Source organism: Polyodon spathula, chromosome 2 (genome assembly GCF_017654505.1).
Source record: "Polyodon spathula isolate WHYD16114869_AA chromosome 2, ASM1765450v1, whole genome shotgun sequence".
Classification (NCBI taxonomy): Eukaryota; Metazoa; Chordata; class Actinopteri; order Acipenseriformes; family Polyodontidae; genus Polyodon; species Polyodon spathula.
Window position 1 is genome coordinate 52,461,818 of NC_054535.1, and position 26,060 is coordinate 52,487,877.

Consider the following 26,060-nt stretch of genomic DNA (forward strand, 5'->3'; position numbering starts at 1 on the left):
TGTGTACATATGAATTTATTTAGCTTGACTTTGCTTTGAATTTTTATGAAATGCTTTCACTACAGATTACTAATACATACAGTACCAGTCAAAAGTTTGAGTACACTTGCTGGAAGCTAGGTTTTTCTCATAATTGACAATGTTTTACATCATGTACGTTTCTGTAAATACTTGAAAAAGAAAACGTTACAATATACAAAACATAAGGAGCATCAAAGCAATGTTCAGAAAATTGAAAATTGTCTGTAAATCTTGGATTCCTCAAAATAGCCACCCTTTGCTTTAATAACACCCTCACAAACATGAGGCATTCGGTTAACAAGTTTCAGAAGGAAATCACCCGACATGTCTTCCCAGCTCTTCTGCAGCAGTTCCCAGAGATGTAGGGCACTTGTGGGTAGCTTAGCTTTGACTCTTCTGTCCAGTTCATCCCATATAAGTTCTGTGAGATTCAGGTCTGGAGACTGGGCAGGCCAGTTCATTAGATTGAACTGTCCTTCACTTTCCTTCTTCGTCAGATAGTTCTTGCACAACTTTGAGGTGTGTTTCGGGTCATTATCTTGCTGAGGAATGAAGGATTGCCCAACTAGCCGAAATCCTGCTGGAATGGCATGCATCTGAAGTATGCTATGATAGCCATGCGGTTGAGCTTGCCTTGGACTTGGTAAAGATCACCAACTCTGTCACCAGCAAAGTAGCTGCAGACCATGACACTGCCTCCTCCATGCTTGACAGTGGGAACCACATATGCAGAACTCATGCACTCACCCTCTCTGCGTCTTACAAATACTCGGCGGCTGGACTGAAATATTTCAAATTTTGACTCATCGGTCCATAAGACCAACTTCCACCCCTCAAACGTCCAGTTTCTGTGTTTTTTTTGGCCCAGGCAAGTCTCTTCCTCTTATTCTGCACTCTTAACAATGGTTTCTTTGCAGCAATTCTTCCAATTAGGCCAGCTTCACGCAATCTCCTCCGAACAGTTGATGTTGAAACATCTGTACTTCTAGTAGCATTTAGCTGAGCTTGTATTTCAGGGGCAGTTAATCGCTGGTTTCGCAGATTTGTGACTCGAATGAACTTGTTCTCTGATTCTGAGGTCACCCTTTGCCTGCCTGACCTTGTTCAGTCCTCATGAGTGCCAGTTTTTTTCAAATAGTTTGATGGTCTTGGCCACAGCAGTTACAGACACTTGCAAAGTTCTTGCAATTTGTCTTAAAGATTGACCTTCATTTCTTAAAATAATTACAGACTGTCTTTTTTCTTTGCTTAACTGAGAGTATTTTGCCATTTTCTGAACCCTTACATTCAGGAATGACAAACTTGTGCCTATGCTACCTATATTTATAGTAATCATGGACCCGCACCTGTTAACAATAATTGGTGACAAAAAGTTAATGAGGTAACATGCTAGTTAACTCAGAGAACATCTAACAAAGACACTTTTATACTTAGGCCAGTGTTCTAACACTTGAGCTTCTGGCTGAAATCTCCTTGCTTTGGGTGACCATTTCATTGAAATTGACAAGATTTACATTTTCATTTAAAAATTAAATTTTTGAATGCAATTCACTTATTATCAGCTTATATAAGTACAGGTATCATATAATGACATATTAAGTGTTTATAGAGAAATTTATACAGTTAAAAGCATAGATAATCATGAAAAACCTGGTTTCAAGCAGGTGTACTCAAACTTTTGACTGGTACTGTATTTTCACAAAATATACACAACATTAAATTGGGGGTATGGATAGAATATTCTGTGATTTTTATGTCATTATAAGATAATTGAACAGAACAATATCATTTTCACCATTTTTTAATTGTGTGGAAGTCTTTGGCTTTGTGTGTCCTTATTATTATTTATTTATTTATTTATTTATTAATTTATTTATTGTATTTGTTATTATTATTTAGCTTTATTAGAACTTTTAAAAACATTTGAATACAAGTTTTTTGTTTCTCCAGCTCAAGTTCAGCCTCCAGATGTTAGTCTTAATGAAGTTAACGTTATTCTAAAGGAAGGGGAGGTGTTTGAAGTTAAATGCAAAGCCCATAATGTGGATCACGAGATGGAGATGAAGTGGAATTATTCAAAACATGCGGTGAGAAACATTTTTGATCTTGCCACTTACTCTTCTACTAAATAATTTAGACATATGCCAGTGTGATGTTGGAGGTAGTGGTGTGTTCCTTCCGATCACGAAGAAGTGGATTTTAAATTGGTCAAAATGTTTACCCGACAGTGGATAGTAAATGCACATTTTTTTAGGTTTGTTGTCTATTTCTGTGATTTTATTGCGCGGCAGCTAGGGAACTGACCAATGAGGAACGCTTCCCTTGTACGCCTTCTGTAAACAATGGCAGAAGAAAAGACAATTCTTGCAGTATCAAAATACCCAGGGCTATACAATAAAGGACAAATAAATTATAAAGATACAGCAATAAGGGAGAACTTCTGGCAGTTCATTTCCAGGGAACTGGATATATCTGGCTTGTAGGATTTGTTTACCTTTACTGAAATAAGTATTCTAAAAAGCTGGTATGTATTCTACATTTTTATTTGTTGTATAACGTGAGATTCTTTCCAGTTGATGATAGAGGAGACTCGCCTGTCACATTGTGTGCGTCTGTCGCCTCTGGTGTGAAAGGTAGAGTCACAGCGAAAGTACCGTTTTATCGCATGACAAATTGCGTTGCGTTCGGTGTGGAGACCTTTAGGTGTATTTTAAAGTAAGTAGCTGGATTCCGAAACATATAGTATTACACGTCCCCATGTGTTCCTACAACTGTTTAAATAATTTACCTGTAGATTTTCTTTTCGTTGTTAACATCCTAACATTTTACACAAATAAAGTTAAAATCTCTCAAGGGTATTTTCATGATGTCTGCTTAATGGACTTGAGTTCGAGATCATGGATGTTTCCTCATTGATTACTGATGGGAGGCAAAAAAAAAACCCTACCCACATTCCTGAAGAGAAGCTTGGGCAGTGAGGACGGGCTGGTCTCTCTCTCTCTCTCTCTCTCTCTCTCTCTCTCTCTCTCTCTCTCTCTCTCTCTCTCTCTCTCTCTCTCTCTCTGAAATAGATACTTTTGAAAATACTGTATTAAACAAATTACTTTTCAGTACAGAAAAAAAACTCATAAAATTACAATAAGTACATTTTCACTGTTGATAAATTAATTACATCAGTAGAAATAGAAAAAATAAAAATAGCACTATATAAAAACTGTAATAGAATAAACTTGACACAATAAACTTCTGTGTAAACAGGTGTAGAAAGCTGTATGTACATATACAATTATAAAACATAAATAACATTAGGTTATTACCATAACCCTGGTTCCCTGAAAAGAGAATGACAACCGTTACCGAATGGGAAGAGCCTCTCTGACCTTCAATCTCTGAGCATATATACAGGGCCCTGCTGTGAGGGGGAAGTCCCTCCCACCTCCTGTTGAAGAGGGATGTCCTCACAGTAGCATATTGCCATTTTCAGCTGGGGACACGACCTCAAAGGGTAATGGTTGTCATTCTCTTTTCAGGAAACCAGGGTTATGGTAATAACCTAACGTTCCCTTTCAATTCAAATGACAACCATTGCCGAATGGGAAAGTTGTACCAAAGCTGTCATTGCTCCAGATTACCGACAGTACAGCCCCACGAAAATAGCATCAGAGCCCACATGACGCCTAAGGAGAGGGTCTCGTTCGGTTTGTAACATCAAGGCAGTACCAAGTGATTCACTTAGCAGGTCATAGACAGGATCTGGCAGCTCATGAATACTGCCACAAAATTGTGCTCTTGTCTACATCTAGTTTAGACAAGACCCTTGTTTTCCTATACTTGCCAAGTTTGCCATGCTGGCTTTCTCACACAGTACTGCAGAATTGGAATAAGTGTTTTTCTCAGATGAAACTTGTAAAAACAGACGTAAGAAATCAACTGTCTACAGCCATTCTGGATGGAATTCTGACTATCGTGTGCTGTTAAATACAACACAAGCTTCAGACCAACTAAACAAATCCAGTCTACGAATGTGTCCATGTATGACCACATGAGTTAACTAAGACATAAAGTAATATAAATACATAAAAATAGCCTATATTATAATGGATTTTCTTGTTTTTAATTTTTTTGAATGATGTCAGTAAAAAAAATATATACAGCGTCAGTCTGTGCACAGGATAGAGGCTATCTTCTCCTTTACACGTCCTCTCTATAGGTTGTGGGTGTCATTTTCATAAGTTGCACCCTATGGTACGCTAGTGAGTTCCATAATGTGCCTTAATACGGGACATTCATCTCAGTAAATACCAGCTTACTTGTAGAAATAAGGCATGTATTAAGGGATTTCTACTTTTAAGAAAGGTTAGTGAATGAGACCCTATGAGCCCAGTGCACAAAACTTCAAGACTTCTTTTAAGGATGTTTTTAAAGACATATAAACTTAAAAATAAACCCTCTGAAAACAGTAGGTTTCGAACTACAAACTAAATTAAAATGGGCTTAATGAAAGCCTTTTAAACTGTTTTAGAGAGGTTTTATTAGTTTATTCAGAAACATTATTCAAAAGAAATCCTTAGAACAAGCCTTATAATGGTTTGATAATAGGGACACTATTGCTGGCAATCATGTTTTGTGTCCTAAATGTTAAATACTTTTTAACTGACATAATATTTCTTTATTGATTTTAAGGCTCCTACACAAAATGATAACTCTCATTCCAAACTGAACTTCTTTGAAATGGAATCAACTCTGCATATTGACTCTGTAAATACCACTGATTCTGGGAATTATACTTGTGAAGCAAAAAATCACTTGGGATCTTCTTCAGCTACAATGTTACTGACTGTTTTAGGTAAATGCAAATATTATTTTCTTCAGTTTATTAGGCTCCAAGCCAAAGGCTGGGAAGCCTATTGTTGTTGTTAAAGTTATTTATTTTATTTATTTTTTCCTTCCCAAAACTTTAAACTGCTGCTGCTTTGAAGCTGTGTGACTGATTAGGTTCTGATAACAAGCTCGATAAATTGGCTGTCAGATGCTGAAAAAATTTTGCTGCTGCGTCCTTGCAATTGGCTCTGTGATGTATTTTTCAATAAAACATTTTGAAATCTTCTTCTTGGGAACCGGTGAAGTGATTGATCTGAAACTTGGCATATATCATCAGCATCCAAACCCGCCTCAAGTTTGCGAAGCAGAAGTTGCTGTGATAAAATTTAATGTCAAAATGGCTGCCACAAATCTTATCGAAATGCGCCCCTAAGAACAAACTGCTGCTGTTTGAAAACCATTTGTCCAACAAACTCCAAACTTGGTAGTTATTGTCACAGTAATAATGGGATACAAATATTTGAAAATGGTGATGTTTTATAAAACAAGATGGCTGCTACTTATACCTTTACATTTGAAATTTAAACCTACGTCAGTTGACAAACGATTTACTTGACTAACTCCAAACTTCACAAGCATCATCCTTGACACTGTAGCAATACAACTGGCTTTTAAGAAGCTGTTGTTAAACTGAAATGGCTGTGTGACGCATTTCTTCTTGAAACCTCCCGAAATGTTCTTCTTTGGCACAGTTGAACTGATTGATCTGACACTTGGCAGATATTATCACCATCCAAACCTGCTTGCAAAGCAGAAACTGCTGTGATACAATTCAGTAGTAAAATGGCTGCCACAAATTTCACTGTAACACCCTCAACAGCAGACTGCTTTTATTTGAAAACCATCTGACCAACAGACTCCAAACTTTGTAGTCATCGTTCCAGTGACAACGGAATACAAATATGTAAAAATGGTGTTCAATGTTTCGTGAAACAATATGGCTGCCAAGCCTACATTTTCTTCTTATATTTAAAACTGCTTCAGTTTAAAAATGGTTCACTTGATTAACTTCAAACTTGAAAACCATTGTGCCTATGTCGATAAAATTTACATTTTCAAAAATGGCATTTGTGCGTTAAACAATATGGCCACCTGACGCATTTTTGGAACTGTTGAAGTATTTTAAACTTGGAATATTGAGAACTAAATACACTTAGATGGGTACTGATACTGGGGCTTGGGAGCCGTAAAACTGCCTGGCAGTTCTAGTTTTTATTTTTTATTTCTAAACTACATGAGCATGTGGCAAAGTGCCCGCCCCGGTGTATATTTTGTGTTGTATGTTGTGTGTTAATGTTGGTGTATAGTCATTGGTACACAGGATATAAACGGGTCTGTGTAACAGAAGTGTTTAAAATGTATATTTGTATTTAGGCATGAGGATTGCACAGCACTTCACGTGCAAGTAAAATGTAACAATATGTGAGCACGGGGAATTGGACTTTATTAATTCACGTGCAGTTTTACCGCAACTCTAATTGAATGTTTGATTAGCAATCAAGTCTCGGTACAGCTGCATAAAAGCAGCATGTTTTCACTCACTCGGGGTTGTGTGTTCGGTGAGTGGAGAGTGGGATTGGAGACGGAGGTAACAATAATAATAATAGTTAAAATAGAAGCTCACCATGTTTTGTCTGTATAGTCCGTTTTGTTTGTCTTTTTGTTTTGGTGATGAGTGCCGTGTCCTGTGTTTTTTTTCTTCTTTGTCTTGCAAACTTTTATTTTCTGTCTGTCTGTGCACTATTAAATGCTGAGCGAGACCATTCGCTCAGCTCCACCTCTCTGTCGTTTATTTCCTGGTTCCTTTTTCTTGTCTGACGTCCACCACTCCAGCCGTCTTTGTGACAGAGCATTAATAGCTATAAACATTTATGACCTACTGCAGAGCCACAAGAAAAACATCTAGTATATGTTTATATAATTTTGAAAAATGCATGGATTTTAGAAATACCCCCTTTTTTTGTTTGGTTGTTTTGCCTGTATCTCATCTTTGTTACTACTTTTGTTTTGGTTGATCAGCAAAGGAACAATGTATTTCAAAAAAACAGTGATGCTATTAAGCATTTTTCACTGTATTGTGTTTATTACTGTGCTTTATGAGTAGATTTTATTGCTAAACACTGTCCTTCATTCCTTCATTCTGAAAACTAGAGACAGGATTCATAAATATGTCCATTCCTGGGGACAGAACTATCAAAATTAAATCTGGAGAAAACCTTATTCTGCCAGTAGAATTTACAGCATACCCACGGCCTGACAAACTGTACTGGATGTACATGAATGTAACTTTACAGAACGACTCTGACCATTTTATCACTTCAGAAGAAAACGGCTACAGGTAAATGCATAATAAAAATAAAAAAAAGGAATAATGTACACCCAACGGTACAATATAAGGCTGTAATTTATTCAAAGCTTTTTGGTAAAATATAAGTAGCAAAAGCTAGTGCGATAGCTTGAGTGATTTATGTATCATGATAAACACAGCCTTATATGTATAGTTTCGGTGTATTTATTTGTTAGTACATGGAGGCAGAATTATCATTTTATCACATTTTCTCACATACTTCCTCAGGTAAAACTTTAAATCTGCAAGCCTCTGTTTGTTTTGGTAGCAACATTGTTTTACGGTGTGTGTGTACTGGTAGTAACAGAATTAGTGAAAAGCTAATAATAAACATTCTGTAACTGTAGGTCTGTTGTTATTCAGATAAAATAGGCAAATTCCATATGTTTCTAGTGAATGACATTTATTGAATTGATAGATATTTACAGCTTATCATAGCCTATGGCTATGCGTCTAATGAGAACCCTAACCTCCCTTCTTATATGCTGCTGCAAATCAAAGACACAAGAAGAAAATGTGTTCTCTCTTCTGCACAGGTACAGCAGCAAACTGAACCTCGTGCGTTTGACAGGAACAGAAGGAGGGAATTATACTTTTCATGTATCTAATTCAGATACCTATTCCAGTAAAACATTTACAGTTCATGTCAAAAGTAAGTTTTAGTTAAATGACAAATTACTTTTGTTCCTTATTTCCTGTGTTTTTAAACACATAATATGCTGTAGAGTAATTGTTATTCTCAAAAGTGTTTGTTTATTTATTTATTTATTTAAAACATCTTATAGGTAAGCCAGAGATCATTTCTCAAGACGGACCAATTAATGGCACAGTCCGGTGCATCGCAGCTGGCTACCCAGTCCCTGAAGTGTCCTGGTACTATTGTCTGGGGCCTCATAAGCGGTAAGTTTATACACAATAGTGTATGTATAATGCAGAATAGAGATGCAGGACCCCTGTTAAACACATGTTTTATCTCATAGTACCGCTGATGCACCTGAGTAAAACTAGGGACAGTGTTGCAGAGGGGCAATTTAATGTTTACACGCTGGTGTACCAACTGTACCGAGCGACAAGATGTTTAACACTAGAAGGAACGGAGATATACTCATACCTAGAAACCCTGCAGCAGTCTTTCTGACAGCTGTGTTCAAAACACTGCAAATAGTATAACGAAAGGAGAAACAGTCAGATGTAATTGTAGTTTTTTTTGTATTGAGTATGTTACATAAACATCTGAACAACCTAAGTGTGTGTATATATATATATATATATATATATATATATATATATATATATGAACACTTATTTTACAAATCAAAACAAGAAAATATAAATAAACATCTGATCAGGCATCGGTTTACAACATATATATTTATAAATCTGAAATGATAGCAATACATTTGTAAATTTTCGACAGCAGTCTGTTTATTATCAGATGCGCAAAAGCAACTGAACAACGTAGATAAATAAACTTAGAAGAAAACATTTTCCAGAAGCGTACAGCACTTTTTTTTTTGACAAAATGGTATTCCTTTACCTTGAGCCTAAGGCTGTCACAATCAGTACATATAATTCTCCACACTGCCTTTATGCACGGGCACAGCTACCTGAAGTTTTATTTTTATTGCACTTGCCAACCCTCAGCGGGGTTGCCAGCTTCAGCTGTGGGTACACGCTTGGCAGTCTCCCTCTGTTCCAAATGCTTCTTGCGAAGTTCCTGTGCTAACTGTAAAATATATTCTCTCCTTGGTAAATTCTTCACCGTGCATTCTTTGTAAAGTATCCAGGAGTTGATGCCTTCTAGGTCCAGTACATTGTAAAACACCTGAAAAGACCACAGTCGGGAGCCAGCTTTCACTGAATACTTGCGTTGTAAAACTCCACGATCTCTGGTATTTATTTTCACTAGTCCTGATGCTAATTGACTGACCAAAACAGCACAGCTAGCAAGCAGGCGCCAGCCTTTGAAAAGGCTGCTTTTGAAAAACAATAGACTGTCAGTCATTCAATCAGGCAGAGAGTAGAAACTAATCTGATTACAGTTAAACACATTGCGGACTGGTAAATAAAAATAATAAAGTGGAGTACCCTTCTGTATAATCTGTTTTCTGTGTGGCCGTCAATTTGACTGCTCCCAGGGCTTCTAGGTATAATGTAATATATCTCCTTTATTTCTGCACTCCCGCGTTTCAAGCTTTGTGAGAATATTTAATACATACGGACAGAAAGGTACATGGACGCGCAGCCCCATGTGTGCTACACGACTGGAGAAAATTACATTTTAAAACCAAAAACCACCAAAATGACAGCCGCTGGGCTTCTAGTGTTAAGTGTCCGATAGAGGCCACAGTGGTGCTTAGGGCTAAACTGTCAACAGGATGTAATGACTGAAACAGAGTATGATACACTAAATTTAAATTTTTCATACCCAGTACAAAACCCAATCTATTTTGTCAGCGTCAGACCCAATGGATGCAATATGATTTAAATTTTTGTCTTCACACTTTGATGGACACCATGCTGAAAAACTAGTTTTTTCAAACATAGCTGCACTCTTTCATTCTTCATCAGTGTGTGAAAATACTGTAGAGTCAATAAACGGTGTTCTGCAAAGAACACTTTCCTGACATAGCCAGAGGCAAAGTGGTTTTATTTGCATGCCATTTTTTTTTTTTTTTTTAAATACAAGTGCAAATAAATGTCCAGGACCCAGTTCTTATTATGATCCTTACCAAAATGAATAGGTTGTGGCTTTTAAATATAACAAACCTTTTGTTCTTAATGCCCTTAATAGTAAGCAGCCTTCACTCATTAAAGTGAGTATTTAACAATGCTTTTTTTTTTCCATCTCTCACTATTTTTGATGTTGGTACATCTCTATTTAGCTGAAAATATATATATTTTAAAAATGTGACCCTTGGAATATAGTTTTTGACATCTTTTAGGAAAAGGTTTTACCTTACTTATAATCATTTTGATTTATTTTAGCTGTTTTGGCCAACCCAATGCTACTAAGGAGGAAGGCGTCAACATCAACCTATCAAGCCCAGCCTTCGGCAGAAGACAAATTGAAAGCAGAATGAATGTTTCCAAGCTGCACACAAATATTACATTGGAATGCTTGGCTCAAAACGATGCTGGCCAGGGTTATTACATATTTAGAATAGAAATAGAAGGTAATTCATTATTTAATTTTTATTTAAATTATTATTATTTTTTTTAATAGCACAATATTGAAGTTTATTTCTGTTTGCTTTTCACAACCGCACAACATGGTGAGCTTACCTTACTAAGGTTGATAATTACTTGCTTTAACCCATAATTAATATATATGGTTAGTATTCACTGAAGTTCCATTTATAACAGACTTTTTTTTTATTGGGAAGAGGAGTCTTTAACAGATTGAAATAAAGGAAACGGGAGTGGAACATTTTTCCATTTTTGATTTTAAATAGAAGGCACTTTTTTTTTGGTGCGCTGTGGTGTTTCACAATAAATCTGACTTGAATTAGCTCACACTACAGCTATGGCCATAATGTAGATCTTTTATTTAAAATCATGTAATCAAAGAAACTACTAAATGATATTGCAAAAGTCTACCGGAAGCCATAATAGTAGTACATTATTTCATGTTAGATGTCACATTTTTTTTTTTTGCCAGTTTTTCATTAAGCATATGGAATACTGGAAAGCGGTATGTAATTCAATATGTTAACATAACATTATTCAACAAGTTTCGTTCAACCTTTATGAGTTTGTCTGTTAATGCTATAGGGTGATATAAAACCTTTGGCCACAGCTATAGATGAGTATGTGTTCAGTGCTCACTAGGTTCTTGTTAGGATCTACTGTGTTTCTGGTCAGCTTTCTTGTTTGTTTGTTTTGTTTTTCACAGTTTTCTCTCTCACTTAAGTTGACGACAAACATTTTACTCCCTGTAAAATCCAACTCAGATCTGGGCACTTGCCAATATACCAGTGTTAATTTCAGATGCAGCCACTGCAAACACAACTCGGTCTAACACCTTGCAGTTAACAAGCCAGTTAACACTAAAACCATATGTCAAACAACATTGTCATTCACTCTCAAAATTGATCATGCTAGCACTATGCAGAACTTAGCTTGACGATAACAGTTGCACAGTACAATCTTCTGTTTACTTCTAACTCTTTACAAAGCGCAGTGCGGTATTTCTCAAAATTCAACACTAAAATGGGGAAGTAGGGCGTAGATTCTACTTTTTTGTGAAACATCTTTTTTTGGCTTAAGCTTCTTATAGTTTATAATGACCATCAAGCACAATGTCTTGAAGCAGTGCTCACTTTTAATCCTGTTGCTCGATAATGACTTCAGAACAATAAAGCAGTGCTTTTAGCCTGTATCCCAGCTTTAATATTGTTTACACTCCTATAGCAACACTGAAATGAAATGTCTTGACAGTTGTAATGCTTGGTGATATTCCCTGTTTCCTAGAACCGTCTAAAAGGTCCAAAGTAGGACAAGGTGTACTTCAATTAAAACACATTTTTTTTAGGCTTGTTTACACGAGTCTCCAATACACATGAAGATATTTCACCTGAAAATGATGTTGGTATTTTTCAACTTGTCTGCATTGTCTTATTCCATGGCTCACTACAATGAAATTTGCAAACACCCAAACGTATAGAATCAATATTGAAAAATAAATAAATCAATGTGATGCCCAAAAATCATTTAAAACAGAACCCCTACTCAAATGTCCATCATTACAAAGCGACAAGAATGTTTAAACAGCAGCTGAGAGCTCTTGGATCATCAAAATGTATGTGTCTGCATGCACCCTCTGTACAGCAAATGATTAGCTGCACCGACGTTTTGAATTGAAAGCATTTGATGTACAGGAATTAGCTGCTTCAAAAGTATCAGCATGCCTAAAGAACTACTCCAGTCATGGCAAAGCATTAAAGAACGCATTACGGCTTGGCAGGGGTTTTCTTTCTTGCAGAGCTTGGAGGGGTTTTCTTTCTTGCAGGGCTTGGCCTTTTGCCTGTTTTAGCCAATCACCTGGTTCATTTAAATTAATACATTAAAAAATATATATATTATTATTAAAAATACTGTTTCTGTTAGTTTCTTAGAATTGTAATGTACCTTGCTCTGGATTAAAATGTGTCTGAATTGCTTTTTTTTAAAAATTAAATAGATATGTTTCATGTGTACAGAATGGTATATCATTATTTTGTTGGTCATTTATTTAAGTTTAGCAAATTAAGTCGATAGGATGTGCTTGATTTTTGTCTGCCTTTCTCCTGCCCTAACAACTTTGTTTAGAAAATATTTTAAGCAAAGTATGTTAGTGATGTGGTCTTGAAATCCTACAAGCTGTATCAGTGTTGTATACAGTGCTTTTTTTAACATACACTAGTTGTGTGTACCATTTAGATTTATTAGAATAAACTAAGATGGGATAGTGGAGAAAATGCATTTAACAACCGAACTGGGGTAAAACGTTAAGCTATGATAATGTACAATACAGAAGAATAAAGGAAAATAAATAAACTCAACACCATGATGCCTGAAGGTTTGAATAGAAATAACTACGTAGTAAATAACATCAGAAACACTAATAGATTTAAATATAAATTTACAAACACGCTTTCTTGACAAAGAGATGTTAAACATACCGAAACGTTGACGTATTGTGGTATGTAATGTTTCTGCATTGTTATATGTCTGTGTCAATCTACTGTGTTAACCGTGTTTTCCCTTCTCGAATGTAGAGAGGACAGTGGCCCATGAACTCTTTACTCCTTTGCTAATCGGGTTTGTAGCAACAGCAGCTGTGCTGTGTGGTGTTCTTGCAGTCCTCATCTACAAGTATAGTCAGGTGAGGCAAGGCAGTGTGCTGCCGTTTTAAAGTTGATTCGGTATTGTTTTATGACTCTTCAATTAAAGGACATAAATGTTTGTATTTTCTTTGTAGAAACCAAAGTATCAGATTCAGTGGAAAGTCATTGAAGGAATGAATGGAAATAACTACGTTTATATTGATCCAGCCCAACTGCCATACAATCATAAATGGGAATTCCCCAGGGATAAACTACGCTTTGGTGAGTTTTTCTTCTATGTTCTTTTTCAAATGCACCAGACAATATGGAGACACACAATTGTATGTGTCCCCATCTGATCTAATTATAATAGTTAAAATGCTGACATTTCTTAGTGTCTTATGTCTTTTCAAGGTAAAACACTTGGTTCTGGCGCTTTCGGAAAGGTTGTGGAGGCAACTGCTTATGGGATGTCAAACGCTGACAGTGTGATGACCGTTGCTGTCAAAATGCTGAAACGTAAGCAAGCAGTGCTGTGTGTAATTTAGTTCTCTTTGCTCACTTCGGGTTTCCTTGCGTCTTAATGAAGGAATGTGTCTCTCTGTTTTACAGCAAGTGCCCATTCCACTGAGAGGGAGGCTCTGATGTCAGAACTCAAGGTCCTGAGCTACCTTGGACATCACATGAACATTGTCAACCTACTAGGAGCCTGCACTGTGGGAGGTAATTGCACATTTATATTATTTCTGGGATGAGATTGTGCAGAATGATTGATTACCTATCAAAATTAGGCCCTGAAAGGGATGCACATCTTTAGTGACTGATAAGTAGGGATGAAATGATTTGTCGATAGTACAATATATCGTGATTATGAATATTCGTGATAATCGTATCGTTGACATTTTTTCAGTTATTCGATAATCATATAAAACGATAGTCACATACTCAGTAAACGTGGCTGGAACCAGAACAGACGCTGTTCTCTCCAAATAAGGGTAATCATCTGTGCACTGGAGCTGCTGCTATGAACTGGTCCCATCCTACCAGCGAATCAGTTTTGAACATTTTTTGTAAGTACGCCCCTCTGTGTATTCAATGTGCAATAAAACAAAAAACAAAAACGCGACACCGGGACAACAGGTTTGTATCCCTGGCAAACAGCCTGTAAATAAATTGTGCACATTGAAAAAAACTTACTGTATATACCTTGCGCTGCTTTGAAGTTTGAAAATAAACTGTTATATAATGAATGTTTAACAATATTCAATAATGTTTAAATGATCAGTGATGTTAAACGCAATTTTGTAAGGATCAGATATTAGCAGGTGACTAATCCAAAGTTTTTCGTAAACTTGTGTCCAGTTTATATAGCTTACATTCCAAAGTACTGTAATTTGTTTGGAATATATATTTTAGTAACACTCCTGTAATTTGTTAAACCTGCTAGGCTTGTTGTGAATGCTGTGTTTTGTTTTTCTTTGTTTCTCTTGACGCTACCCAGGCATAATTACCTAACGCATTCAGTTGGGCACAAGCTTTACTGAACTGCAGTGATGCTAAAATGATTACCTTTCGGGAAGAGGAATGCACTGAATGTATGGGGCAATCATCGATATTTACTGGAACGATTATATTTTGTGTGCCCAATTAATCGATTGCTATTTTGAGGCTTAACTTAATGTGTACTTTCACTACAATATATATAGCGGGGAAATACAGTGCCATAGGATGTATGAATGTGGCAAAAGCACACCGAAAGCAGGAACAACTTCAAACATGCCCTTCCGTACTTCACACCCGGTGGAATTAAAAAACATCAGCAGAACAAGCAAGGTCACTTTAATAACATTTACTTTTTTTTTTTTTTCCCAGTTCGACGCCCTCCCTACACTGTCCTCTGTTCCACCCTCAATTATCAGTATATAATTTCAATACGTCCATTAAAATGTATTGTGTTATTAAAGTTGATAACGGTATTGAAATTATAAATGAAATAATGACAAAAAAGGAATATGCATATGCAAGAACATCATGCCCATACTGCTCTATTCCTTACTTGCAGGTTGTATAGGACAACATTATTTATTTATTTTGCAGACTATTTGAAAAAAAATTGAGAATAGTTGCTTCATATTTTTCATATTCTTTCATAAATGCTTCATATTTTGTAATTTTGTACTGTTTCAAAGTACATTTAAATACATATATAAAATCTGCAAATAAAGCAGGAGGAAAAAAGCTTGCAGTCCCATTTTGACAGACTTAAATAAAGGTGTCATCTTTTGCAACTATTAGATGGTAATATAAGGACCATTTCATTAAGATTATTTTTCTTCCACCTGTGTGCTAGTAATTTTTTTTCATTCTTGCTAGAATCTTGCTCTATTTTAAAGTCTGTAGCTTCCTTGTGTTGCAGACCATATTCCAGTGAAAAAAAGTTCAGTTAACAAAATAATTGAAAAATAACAGCTACTACCGTGATAACACTGTGTAACAATTTTTTTTTTTTTTTTTGTTGTTCCTGGGTAGTAAGTGTTATTTCCTAATTGCTTATGCCTCAAATGCATAGAAAATGGCTATTATTCCCCACAAACTTTGCTTTTGTGACCGGAACAGTGATATTTCAAAATATCACTATTTCCAATGGGAAAACGGGCAAATGTGTGTCTTTTCGTTCACATAAAGTCAGAAAAAAACAACATGTGAATCCACATGTATTTATACTAAAGTAATACAAAAATGACTACAAAAGATTTAGAAGTGAGTAGTTTTTCGAGATTTACAATTATACTGTATAATTTACAATTATACTGTATAATTTACAGTATAATCGTAAATCTCGACTCTTCTTTTCAACTTTTTAGACAATTGGTAATTACTACATAATGTAGTGGCAACAGGGTGGTGGTGAATAAAACTCCCGCAGACAGGTTCATTTCATGTATTGGACTATACTTGTCTTCTGCCATCTGCCCTACTTTTCTGTATCACCCTTTCTTCTGTTCAGCTTCAGATTCCAGTTATTTGTGCCATGTCCTTGGCTTCTTAAGTGCCATAAATAGAGCACCAGGGCCCTCCATCAGGTGAATGACCGCCTTTGCCAACCTCTTGATTGCCCAGAAGCCAGTGAAATACCTGCAGGTTTTTTAAGGAACTGTTTTACAGAAGTTTTTTTTTTTTTTTTTTTTTTTTTTTTCCCCATAAAAGCAAATTATAATGAAAACAGGCAACTCATTGTGGTGTTTTTTTTGTTTTTTTTTAAGGTGTGTGGCAGTTAAGTGGGCATGTACCGAACTGAATTATGCCTTTGTGTGGATTGTGTGTATATTTCCAGGGATCACTGCACGGTCACTAACAGTATGCAAATTCTTTCTTTCAGGCCCAACACTGGTAATCACTGAGTACTGTTGTTTTGGTGACCTTCTGAACTTCCTGAGGAAGAAGAGAGACTTGTTCTTTTGCTCCAGTTTTGTAGAATCACATTACAAGAACATTTTATCGGAAGCAAAAAGGTGGGAGCTAATATTGGAAGTTGAGACTAAATGAAAATGTTAACCTTGCCATAAATGTAAATACCCGTAGCTAAAAACCCATGCGTTTAAATACAAAGACTCTATTTAAAAAGAGTAAAATAAGGATTGCAAAATACAGTGTTTACAGTGCTCATCAGTAATAAAGGTAGTGAAAACACATTATTTTTATTTTTTTTGCGTGTATGAATTTTACACCTAGGGACACATTGCTCATTTTAAGTACAGTACATTCATACCAAACCTTAAGAATAAGCAATTTCACAGCGATTTATGACTGAATGAATACATTTGTCATGGAGGAAAAGGGAAAGACAGGGCAATATCAGATCCTGTGCTGGACTTCCTGCTGATATAAATCAGATAATAAAGAAGCAGGGAAGGGGTGAAGCACAGTGACAGTAATGAAGGGCCGAGGCATCCCCATATCTAAAGTGAATAGCTCAGTGATTTATTTGGAGTAGAGCAGTCTTTTTTTCCCAGTACAATACTGTAACAAAGTGCCCGCCCCTGTGTATATTATCTGTTATGTGTTGCGTGTGGTGTGTTTAAATGTTGGTGTACAGACATTGGTACACGGGATATAAACGGGTCTGTGTAACAAGAGTGTTTAAAAATGTATATGTGTATTTAGGCACGAGGATTGCACAGCACTTCACGTGCAAGTAAAATGTAGTAATATGTGAGCACGGGGAATTGCACTTTATTAATTCACGTGCTGGGATTCAAGTGAATAATTAATTGGTAATTGAATCCCAGCACAATAGTATATATAGATGCACGTTGGCACATACTGGGGTTGGGTGTTCGGTGAGCGGAGAACGGGATTGGAGACGGAGGAAATAAGCAGTAGTAGTAATGATAAGAGGAGAAAGTATCCGCTCACCGTGTTTGTCAGTGTCTGTGCGTGCACCGTTTTGTTAAGTTTAGTCTGTTTTCGTTTGTCTATTTATTTTGGCGTAGTGCCGTGTCCTGTGTTTTTCGTGTTTGTGTAAACCTTTTATTTGGTATTAAACCGGCGCCAACAGGCGTCTTCATCACTTCATTTCATCCGTCCTGTGTTTTGTGTATTTCATTACTTTTCCTGGCTCTGACGCCGCCCACTTCGGCCATCTCTGTGACAAATACACACCTATTTTATTTAGAAAGAGATATTGTTTCAAGACATATGTTGCAAGGAAATTACATGATTAACTTCTACTGTGTCATGTGTTCAGTGAGTGGAATTTTATTCTGATTATTTCAGAATTAGAAAATAACTTTTTTGAATCTGTTCGATACAGACTGGTGTTCTTTTTCATGTTTGAGTAATTGTAATACAGTGCTACCCCATTTTAATGCGGTTGTCGCCGTCCATAATTAGGAGACCGTGTTATTTGTGTTTTGCCTTATAACAAATATTAGCATTTTTGTTCCCGAAATGATTTATAATGCCCACCAGCAAATTAATATTGTAGCGTGCGGTATAAAATGCAGGAAGGAGACACGCACAATTTGCAGGTACTCAAATCCACAGTTTATTGGGACGATTATTCCTGGCCCCTGTTAGCCTGGGCCACACCAAAAACAACAGTCTTGCACTCTCACAGCAACACATTCACACAGCAGCTTGTCTCACTCGGCTCTGCCAGCGCTGGTTTGGACACCCCCCTATATGCTTTCATGTCCCCGCCTCCCCGGACGTCACCCACCAATCCCGGCTGAGACAAGCTTACCGCTTCCCCGCTAACACACACACACACACACAAAGTCAAATTACAGTATAGGGGAAATGGGAGGCACGACCTTACCGTGTTATAAGCGATTCCACAGTATAATGGGTTGTGATATAACGGGGTAGCACTCTACTTATTCCAGCTTAATACACTTACCACTTTTAAATGCTTATCAAATATTTCCTAAATAGTTGAAGTCCCAAAAACCATAAGGTGCAATTTGAAACTGTCTGTTTAACAATACAGATGTCTAATACTTTGGGTGGTTGTTTTTCCATGCACGAATACAGTGATGACAGTAAAAGTGGCTACGTGACAATGAGGCCTTCCATACCAGGAGTCAGCCCATTGAAGTCCACATTAGAGAACAGGAGATCAGTAAGGAAAGGTGAGGATGTGATGGAAAGCTGTGTGATGACATTGGGCATGCTAAATAAATAAACCTCCATTTACACTGTTACCACATGTTGTAATTTACAGGTTTTGCTGCGTGCAGAATTTAGAAAACGGACAAACGAGGGTGCAGAATTTTATAAAGTTATAATAACAAAAAAAATTCTGAACAAACATTACAATTCCTATTTGTTGTTGCATTATCATTAATAAAGACTAGTCACTTATTAAAATTATTTCTCGTAATCTCATTCTCTATTCCGCTTTTAAATGTGAAAGGACTTGGGGGATTTAAAAGCTCATTTAGTTGTTTCACAGCAAAACACCATAAATTAAACTGATTGTATCACTGTTATTATTGTAGTATTGTTAATACAGTATACCTTTTATTTCACAAACATAAAGAAATTGAAATTTCAGTGATTGCACTAAGCACTAAGGGTGTTACTACTAGTAAAACCAGACCATGAGATAAATAAAAAGGTATACTGTATTAACAATACTGTAATAATAATAGTACAATCAGTTTAATTTAGAGGGTTTGGCTGTGAAACAATTAAATGGGCTTTGAAATCCTCCATGTGCTTACTTTCTCATTTAAATGTGGAATGAAGAATGAGAATAAGTAACTGTGTATTTATGTTAATAAAATTACAAATAGTGATTGTAATAAAATATATCTGTCTTATAAAATATGCATTTTAACTTTACTAAAGATGAGTTGCTTATTTAAATGTTGCACCTTTGCCGCTGTCCCAGCTGCACTGTATCCTGGTAGAACCTACAGCATGCTCAACGCTACAGTATTGTAAAGACATGGTGATTTCCATTGTTGCAGGACTTATTGACTGTCCCGTTCGTTTGTCTGTTATGTTTCTGCATTACATAATGTTTTGCTGTGTCATGCCACTAGCTGGTAGGGGAGGGGTGTTGGTTGTCAGTCTGTCCGGGTTCACCAATATTGGACATGCATTTGTACCCCTAGAATGCTGGCGGTAGAGTGGGGTCTGAATGGCATGCCCAGGATTGGTGAAGGTGGATGGAGGGCGTGGTTTAATGTGAAGATATAATTAGGAGTGCATTCCTGAGTGTAGTGGTGAGAGGTAGACTGGAATTTAGCAGAGAGAGTTGGCGTGGTTTTTATTATTTTGTTTTGCTTTGGCATGGTCCTTAATTGTTTATTTGTTCTGCGCTAATAAACTGCTAAATTTGAGCACAAAGCTACTGCCTGTGTGTATCCTGCTTTCATTTTACACGCAACTTTACAATATATTATTGTTTACTGGAAGGGTGGTGTTGGGGGGGGGCAGCAAAAAATAAAATAAATGTTTTGTAATGCAGTATACTATGTTCTTTTTGCTGTACAGCACACGTTTACACCAACAAGATAAAAATGCACAGGGTCTGATGTTATAATATTGCTGTGTACGTGTTTCAGAGATTATATAGTGTTTTTTTTTTGTTTGTTTTTTTTTTTTTAAATCTTGATTAGGCTCATACATTGATAAAAACAATGAAATGTTACAAGATGATACAATGGCCCTGGACACAGAAGATCTTTTGAGTTTTTCTTATCAAGTGGCTAAAGGGATGAGCTTCCTTGCTTCCAAAAATGTAAGAGTGTATCGTAATGTTATTAATCCACATATCACGTTTTAAAACAATGAAAGGTCTGCACAGCTTTAAGATCATTAATGTTCCATTCTTTATGAAACACATAATAGCTGTGTCAAAACTGAATGACAAAACTTTAATCTATGCTATTGTTTTGATGGTGCTGATGGATACAATTTATATTTCCGCAGAATGTATATTATTATTATTATTATTATTATTATATTATTAAAGTGCCTACAATATTCAGATTTTTTTTAAATGTGTTTATTTTTATTTTTAGTGCATTCACAGGGACCTGGCTGCAAGGAACATTCTTATTACACCAGGGCGAGTGGCTAAAATTTGTGACTTTGGTCTGGCTAGAGATATTAGAAATGATTCCAACTACGTTGTCAAAGGCAATGTAAGTGTATAATGCCATCACGTAACAGTATTGACATTGTAAGTGTAAAATACCATCACGTAACAGTATTGACATTGTAAAAAGAACCAAACACATATCTAAGGGTTAGATGGTGCCCGTTCTCAAAGCTATTTTTACAGTTTGTAATTTGCTCCAGAAGTCTGCAAAAGAAGAAAAACATTGTTAGTTTAATTAAACTAATATTAGCATGTATCAATAAGTGTAATAAATCATAGGTAAGCATTTAGAAGTCATGGGAAATGCTTGGGAAAGATGTCCATTGCTATGCATATTTACAGTGGTAAAATTAAAGTGGTATAAGGGATATGAGTTTATAACAATATCGTTTGTATTTAACAGATGTTGTATGTGGGGAGTCCCAAATATTACAGTACTGATATGTGGGTTCCAGAGTCACTTTATAAATCATAGATTTTTTTTTTTTTTTACAAATGTAATTTGTTTCAGGCACGGCTTCCTGTAAAGTGGATGGCTCCAGAAAGCATCTTTGAGTGTGTGTACACGTTTGAAAGTGATGTCTGGTCTTATGGCATATTACTGTGGGAATTATTCTCTTTAGGTTTGTTGCTTTTTTATCTTCACATTTCTACTGATAATATAAGTATTGGATTTGTTTAAAGGTTTCTGCAGCTAAGTGAAATCTTATGATTTTCATAGGCAGCAGTCCGTATCCTGGAATACCAGTAGACTCCAAGTTCTACAAGATGATCAAGGAAGGCTACAGGATGGTTGGACCTGAATTTACACCCGACGAAATGTAAGACTAACAAAAGGTTTTTGTTGGCGAATTAATTAATGTTTTATGTAAAATAAAGTTTATAATATAGCACATAGTTTGTTTTGTTTTTTTCCTTTTTTAAAAACACAATTGAATTTAAAAGTATTAGAAGCTTAGGAACCAGTAGAACCAACCATTCTGGAAATGCAAACTAACTCCATTCAAATTCTCTCCAAATTTGAATTCAATTTTTTGTTTGTTTTTTAATGTTTGAAGGGTGTTGTTTAAATATGATACTGGCTGGGTGTTTACAATTGCCTACTCAAACAAATGGAAAAAATAAAACCTTACTATATAGTGAGTGAAAGGCTAGCCTACATATTGATATTCAAGTTTGTAATCCTTGTTTTAAGCCCTCAGCCACTACCTTTATTTGTGTTTGTACGAAGGTGTTAACCCTATCAAACATTCCAGGTTTGGTATCCTAGAAACGTATGTCTGCGGTGAAAGATTTCTGGTATGATGAGAAGTGGTTAACAGCATTTTTTTCCTATGAGATGCTTTCCCTCTTTGTGTTCATTTGTCATGGATCACTGACACTGTGGAGTAACTCTGTCACTTGGAGATTAAGATCACAAGCAACAGCTATCCTGTTTGGATTTGACCTCTTCTTAATTGCATTTCAAATCCAGTCCAATGTATTGTTAGGTCTGTTTTGGTCTACTCATCTGGAGTTTGTTACAGTGAATACAGACAATGTGGCTGTAGGTTTTTAGTTTGCTATTTGTAATGGTGTGATTTTCTTTTTTAACTGTTTCCTAAGAAATATATAATTGCATTGACAGCTGTTTGGTTGTGCAATTTAGCAAGATGACTGTTGGTGAGAAAAATGTAACCCTTTCTATCTAGGACTACCTGCTTTTTTCATACAAAACTGGACATTTTATTCCCCTTCAGTAGTTCCACTTTATTAAATAATCTAATAATCTCTATTTTTAGATTTTCATAGTGGACTACCATCACAAAGCACTTTACAAGATACGAGACTAGGGTGTGTGAACTATGTATCAGCTGCAGAGTCACTTACAAGAACATCTCACCATTGCAGATAGTAATATTAGTAGAGACATAAGTAGTGACTCTTAATTAAAGTAGTGCTTGAGAAGTTGCTGACATTTTTCCCCTAATTATTTTGGAGCACTTAAGCTGATTTTATAATTGCTGTGCCCATCAAATAATAGCTTGTCATGCATTTCCCCTGGAGACCAGGTCTAATCAAATGCCTTTTGCAGGTGTGATATAATGAAGACGTGCTGGAATGCTAATCCATTGGAAAGACCCTCATTTGGACAAATCGTAGAGAAGATTGAATGGCAGCTATCAGAAAGCACAAAGCATGTAAGTCAACAGATAAGCATGCTGTTTGAGATCCTATTGAGTGTCTCTGTGTATGAAGGAAAGGGGGAGGCAGTGATAAAACACCAACATTGTCTGATTTATTGCTGACATTTTTTGTGCAATGTATTTGTTTTTTCAGATCTATTTAAACTTTTCGACCAAGTTTTCCAACAGAGAGGAACTGGGTGCCCACTCCTTGCGACTCAGTTCTGTTGGAAGCAGCACTGCGTCCACGCAGCCACTTATCCTGGGTGATGATGTATTTTCTGACGAAGAACAGAGACACGAGAGAGCTTGATCATACAAGCCCTTTTTGGTCAGTGCATAATAAACCTGCACAGAGAAACAAGTGCCTAAGAAAACTCTAATTGGCATGAACACCCCACCCCATCCCCCTCCTTGAAACATTGCAGATCAAAAGGTGAACCGGTGGCAATATAGACAGAAAGTCGCAATAATGAGGAAACATTTATTAACAAAACAATTGAGCTTTTTCAGTTCTGCAACAAAAACTTGGCAAATGTGCATAACTGGTAACAAATTACAAACTACTTACTGTATGTAAAGCATTGTGGTCTTCAAATGAATTGAATTTCAAGTGAAGTTAAGGTTAAATTAAAATAAAATGAAATGTTATTGGGATAAATATCACTAGATAGATATTCAGTTTTTGTGCATTTCAATTTAAAATGCAAATATGAAATGTTTGTGATTGTATTTTATTATATATGACTTTATTATTTTGGTACATTATGTAAGTGCTGGAAGCAGGCAGTCCAGACCCATTACTGTGGGGTTAGAGGTAAAAAAAAGATACTTGCTTAAGTTATGCACTGTGTTCTGTATCATGTTAATGCAAATTAAAATGCAAACTGAATTATGGGATATACATTTCAATATGTTTTGATCTTTGCAATTTCAAAGACTAAAACCATTTTAACCAAATGATTCTATTTCTTAAGCCTGAAGTCACGGTTTACTTTGTATAGTACTGTATGTAGCAGGCTTGAAAGATTCCATATTGTAATGCTCAAAAAATGTAAGATAAGATGTCCATGTAAAAAGAAACATGTCAGTATGTGGGAATAATGTTTTTGATATTCTGTATTGTATCTGAGGTTGGAAAATACAAACTTTTTATTGTTTGGTGGCATCGGCATGCGAAGTGGGGGAAAAAAATGGAAGGGCATTATGTTTTGCGTTGTGTATTTATTCATTTTAATATTAATCTTGATTGCGCTCAAAGATGTATTTTTTTATGTTGCGATTTTTTTATATATTTTTTTGTGGATGTGCAGTAAATAGTATTTAATGATTCATATGGTATATTTGTGTTGGAGACATATCATTAAGTTAAACATCAGCTATAAGATTATGTGCACACAGCAGCAGTAAATAAGGATCATAATATGGTGCAAAACTGGATTTGCATTAAATTTCAAAGGTCCAGTTTGTCTTTGAGCATCGTTGATAGTGATTGTGATGTCATCAACTGATATACTGTGGCCTGGTCAAGCTTGAAATGAACGTTGGTCTGTTGTAACAAGGCCAAATATACTTTTTTCCAACTATTTCCTCACAAGGTTTCACTTGGATTGAGGAAGCTACGTTTTCAATACATGATTCATTACTGTACAAACAAAGGAACAGTTGTGTACGCTTCCCTTATCTGAGTAAATAAGGCATTATCTAGATGAATTTCACAAAACCATTGAGTAGACTTTGGTAAAGCAGATTTTAGAGTCATAGATAAACAAACAAAAAATTGAAACTAACAAAATATTGAAAGCTTCACTTTATTGCAATTGAAATGTACCTTTACACCGAGCCTACATTAATGACTGACAGAAAGAAAGCTGATTCAGGTAAATCTTGTATGTGTATCTTACCATGTCAGCAAAGGACAACTTTTTATACATTCAATATTTGTGTTGTTTTAAAAATGTGAAGTCTCCAGAATGTTCTGTGGACCCTGTGCATAACCGCAGAGACCTGTAATCAAGTATAGGTTAAACAAGGAAAATCTTGTAGCAATAAAACTGAAATGATATGAGACAAAAAACACCCTGTGAAAGTTGGTATGTGATGGGTAAAACAAGCCACCAGTCATTTATTTTATCTTCCCATACCAAGAATATAATTTACAAATTAAATATATATGTAGTGTGTAGCTGAAAAATGTAGTTTAGTTTTGTCTCAAGTATTTCATAACACTGGAGGGAAAATGAATTCACTGTGCACACATACTGTACTTCACACTATAACAGTGGAGTGTGTTTTTTTTATGTAAATAAATGTTTTAAGCTTCTGGCATTAACGCTTTTGACACTGTAAATATTCAAACAGTTATTCTGCTGTCATTCCTGTATGTCTGGGTTAATATACCTTACTATTTCACAATGACCCATTTAATCAAGTATGTTAATTATAATGATATACTGTATATTGGAGTAATGATACATTTGGCTCTTTCAGCTTTGAAGCTTTTGCAGCTATTGACATTATATTCTGCTATCAATGTGTGTACATTGCATTACTGAAAATAATGACTTGTTAAATGGTCCTTTTTTGACTATTTGCTGGCTGGCTTTTCAAGATGTTAGACTCAAAGTCATTTTTATACAGTGATGCATGTGGACAGCTTTCATTTGTTTCAATGTATTGGCTTTAGTTTAAGGATTTAAATAAACTATTAAAGTTAACCATGTGCTGCTGTTATTGTTTATTTATATATATATCTCAATATCTCAGATTATATCAGATTTGTAATACACGCCACCCTTGAAAACGTTGCTCTCAATAATGAAACATGTTCATTTTTTTCCCTACCTCAGCTCAAATAAATGCAGCACTTAATGAAAAAATGCATACAAAACACAGTATGGCAAAACATTACAAATAAAAACAAAATGAATTGAATAAACTTGAATAAAATGTATTTAAAAGAATACAATTACAACACTGGAGCATACCGGTGTTTTACTGTAAAATTTATGGAATCCAAACAAAAATAAGAATAGCATAGGTACACAGCACTATGTACTGATATAGGAGTAAATACAGCAGCACTAAACTATATATATATATATATATATATATATATATATATAGATATATATATATATATATATATATATATATATATATATATATATATATATATATATATATTATATATAATATATACACAAATTAACAAGTTAAAACAT

General features: G+C 35.6%; 1 protein-coding gene across 2 annotated transcripts in view; it reads left to right on the forward strand.

The window, feature by feature from the left end:
* LOC121298152 (mast/stem cell growth factor receptor kita-like) overlaps positions 1-25,553 on the forward strand; it is a 35,647-nt gene extending 10,094 nt beyond the window's left edge. For both annotated transcript variants that reach the window (XM_041225048.1, XM_041225057.1), the window contains 18 exons: positions 1,972-2,108; positions 4,705-4,867; positions 7,054-7,240; positions 7,786-7,901; positions 8,035-8,149; positions 10,238-10,425; positions 13,009-13,115; positions 13,212-13,338; positions 13,471-13,575; positions 13,669-13,779; positions 16,436-16,568; positions 18,592-18,689; positions 20,187-20,308; positions 20,592-20,714; positions 21,183-21,294; positions 21,393-21,492; positions 22,746-22,851; positions 22,991-25,553. In XM_041225048.1, the coding sequence (XP_041080982.1) occupies positions 1,972-2,108; positions 4,705-4,867; positions 7,054-7,240; positions 7,786-7,901; positions 8,035-8,149; positions 10,238-10,425; positions 13,009-13,115; positions 13,212-13,338; positions 13,471-13,575; positions 13,669-13,779; positions 16,436-16,568; positions 18,592-18,689; positions 20,187-20,308; positions 20,592-20,714; positions 21,183-21,294; positions 21,393-21,492; positions 22,746-22,851; positions 22,991-23,149 (2,309 nt within the window). In that variant the 3' untranslated portion in view covers positions 23,150-25,553. The remainder of the gene's footprint in view (positions 1-1,971; positions 2,109-4,704; positions 4,868-7,053; positions 7,241-7,785; positions 7,902-8,034; positions 8,150-10,237; positions 10,426-13,008; positions 13,116-13,211; positions 13,339-13,470; positions 13,576-13,668; positions 13,780-16,435; positions 16,569-18,591; positions 18,690-20,186; positions 20,309-20,591; positions 20,715-21,182; positions 21,295-21,392; positions 21,493-22,745; positions 22,852-22,990) is intronic.
* The last annotated feature ends 507 nt before the right edge of the window (positions 25,554-26,060 follow it).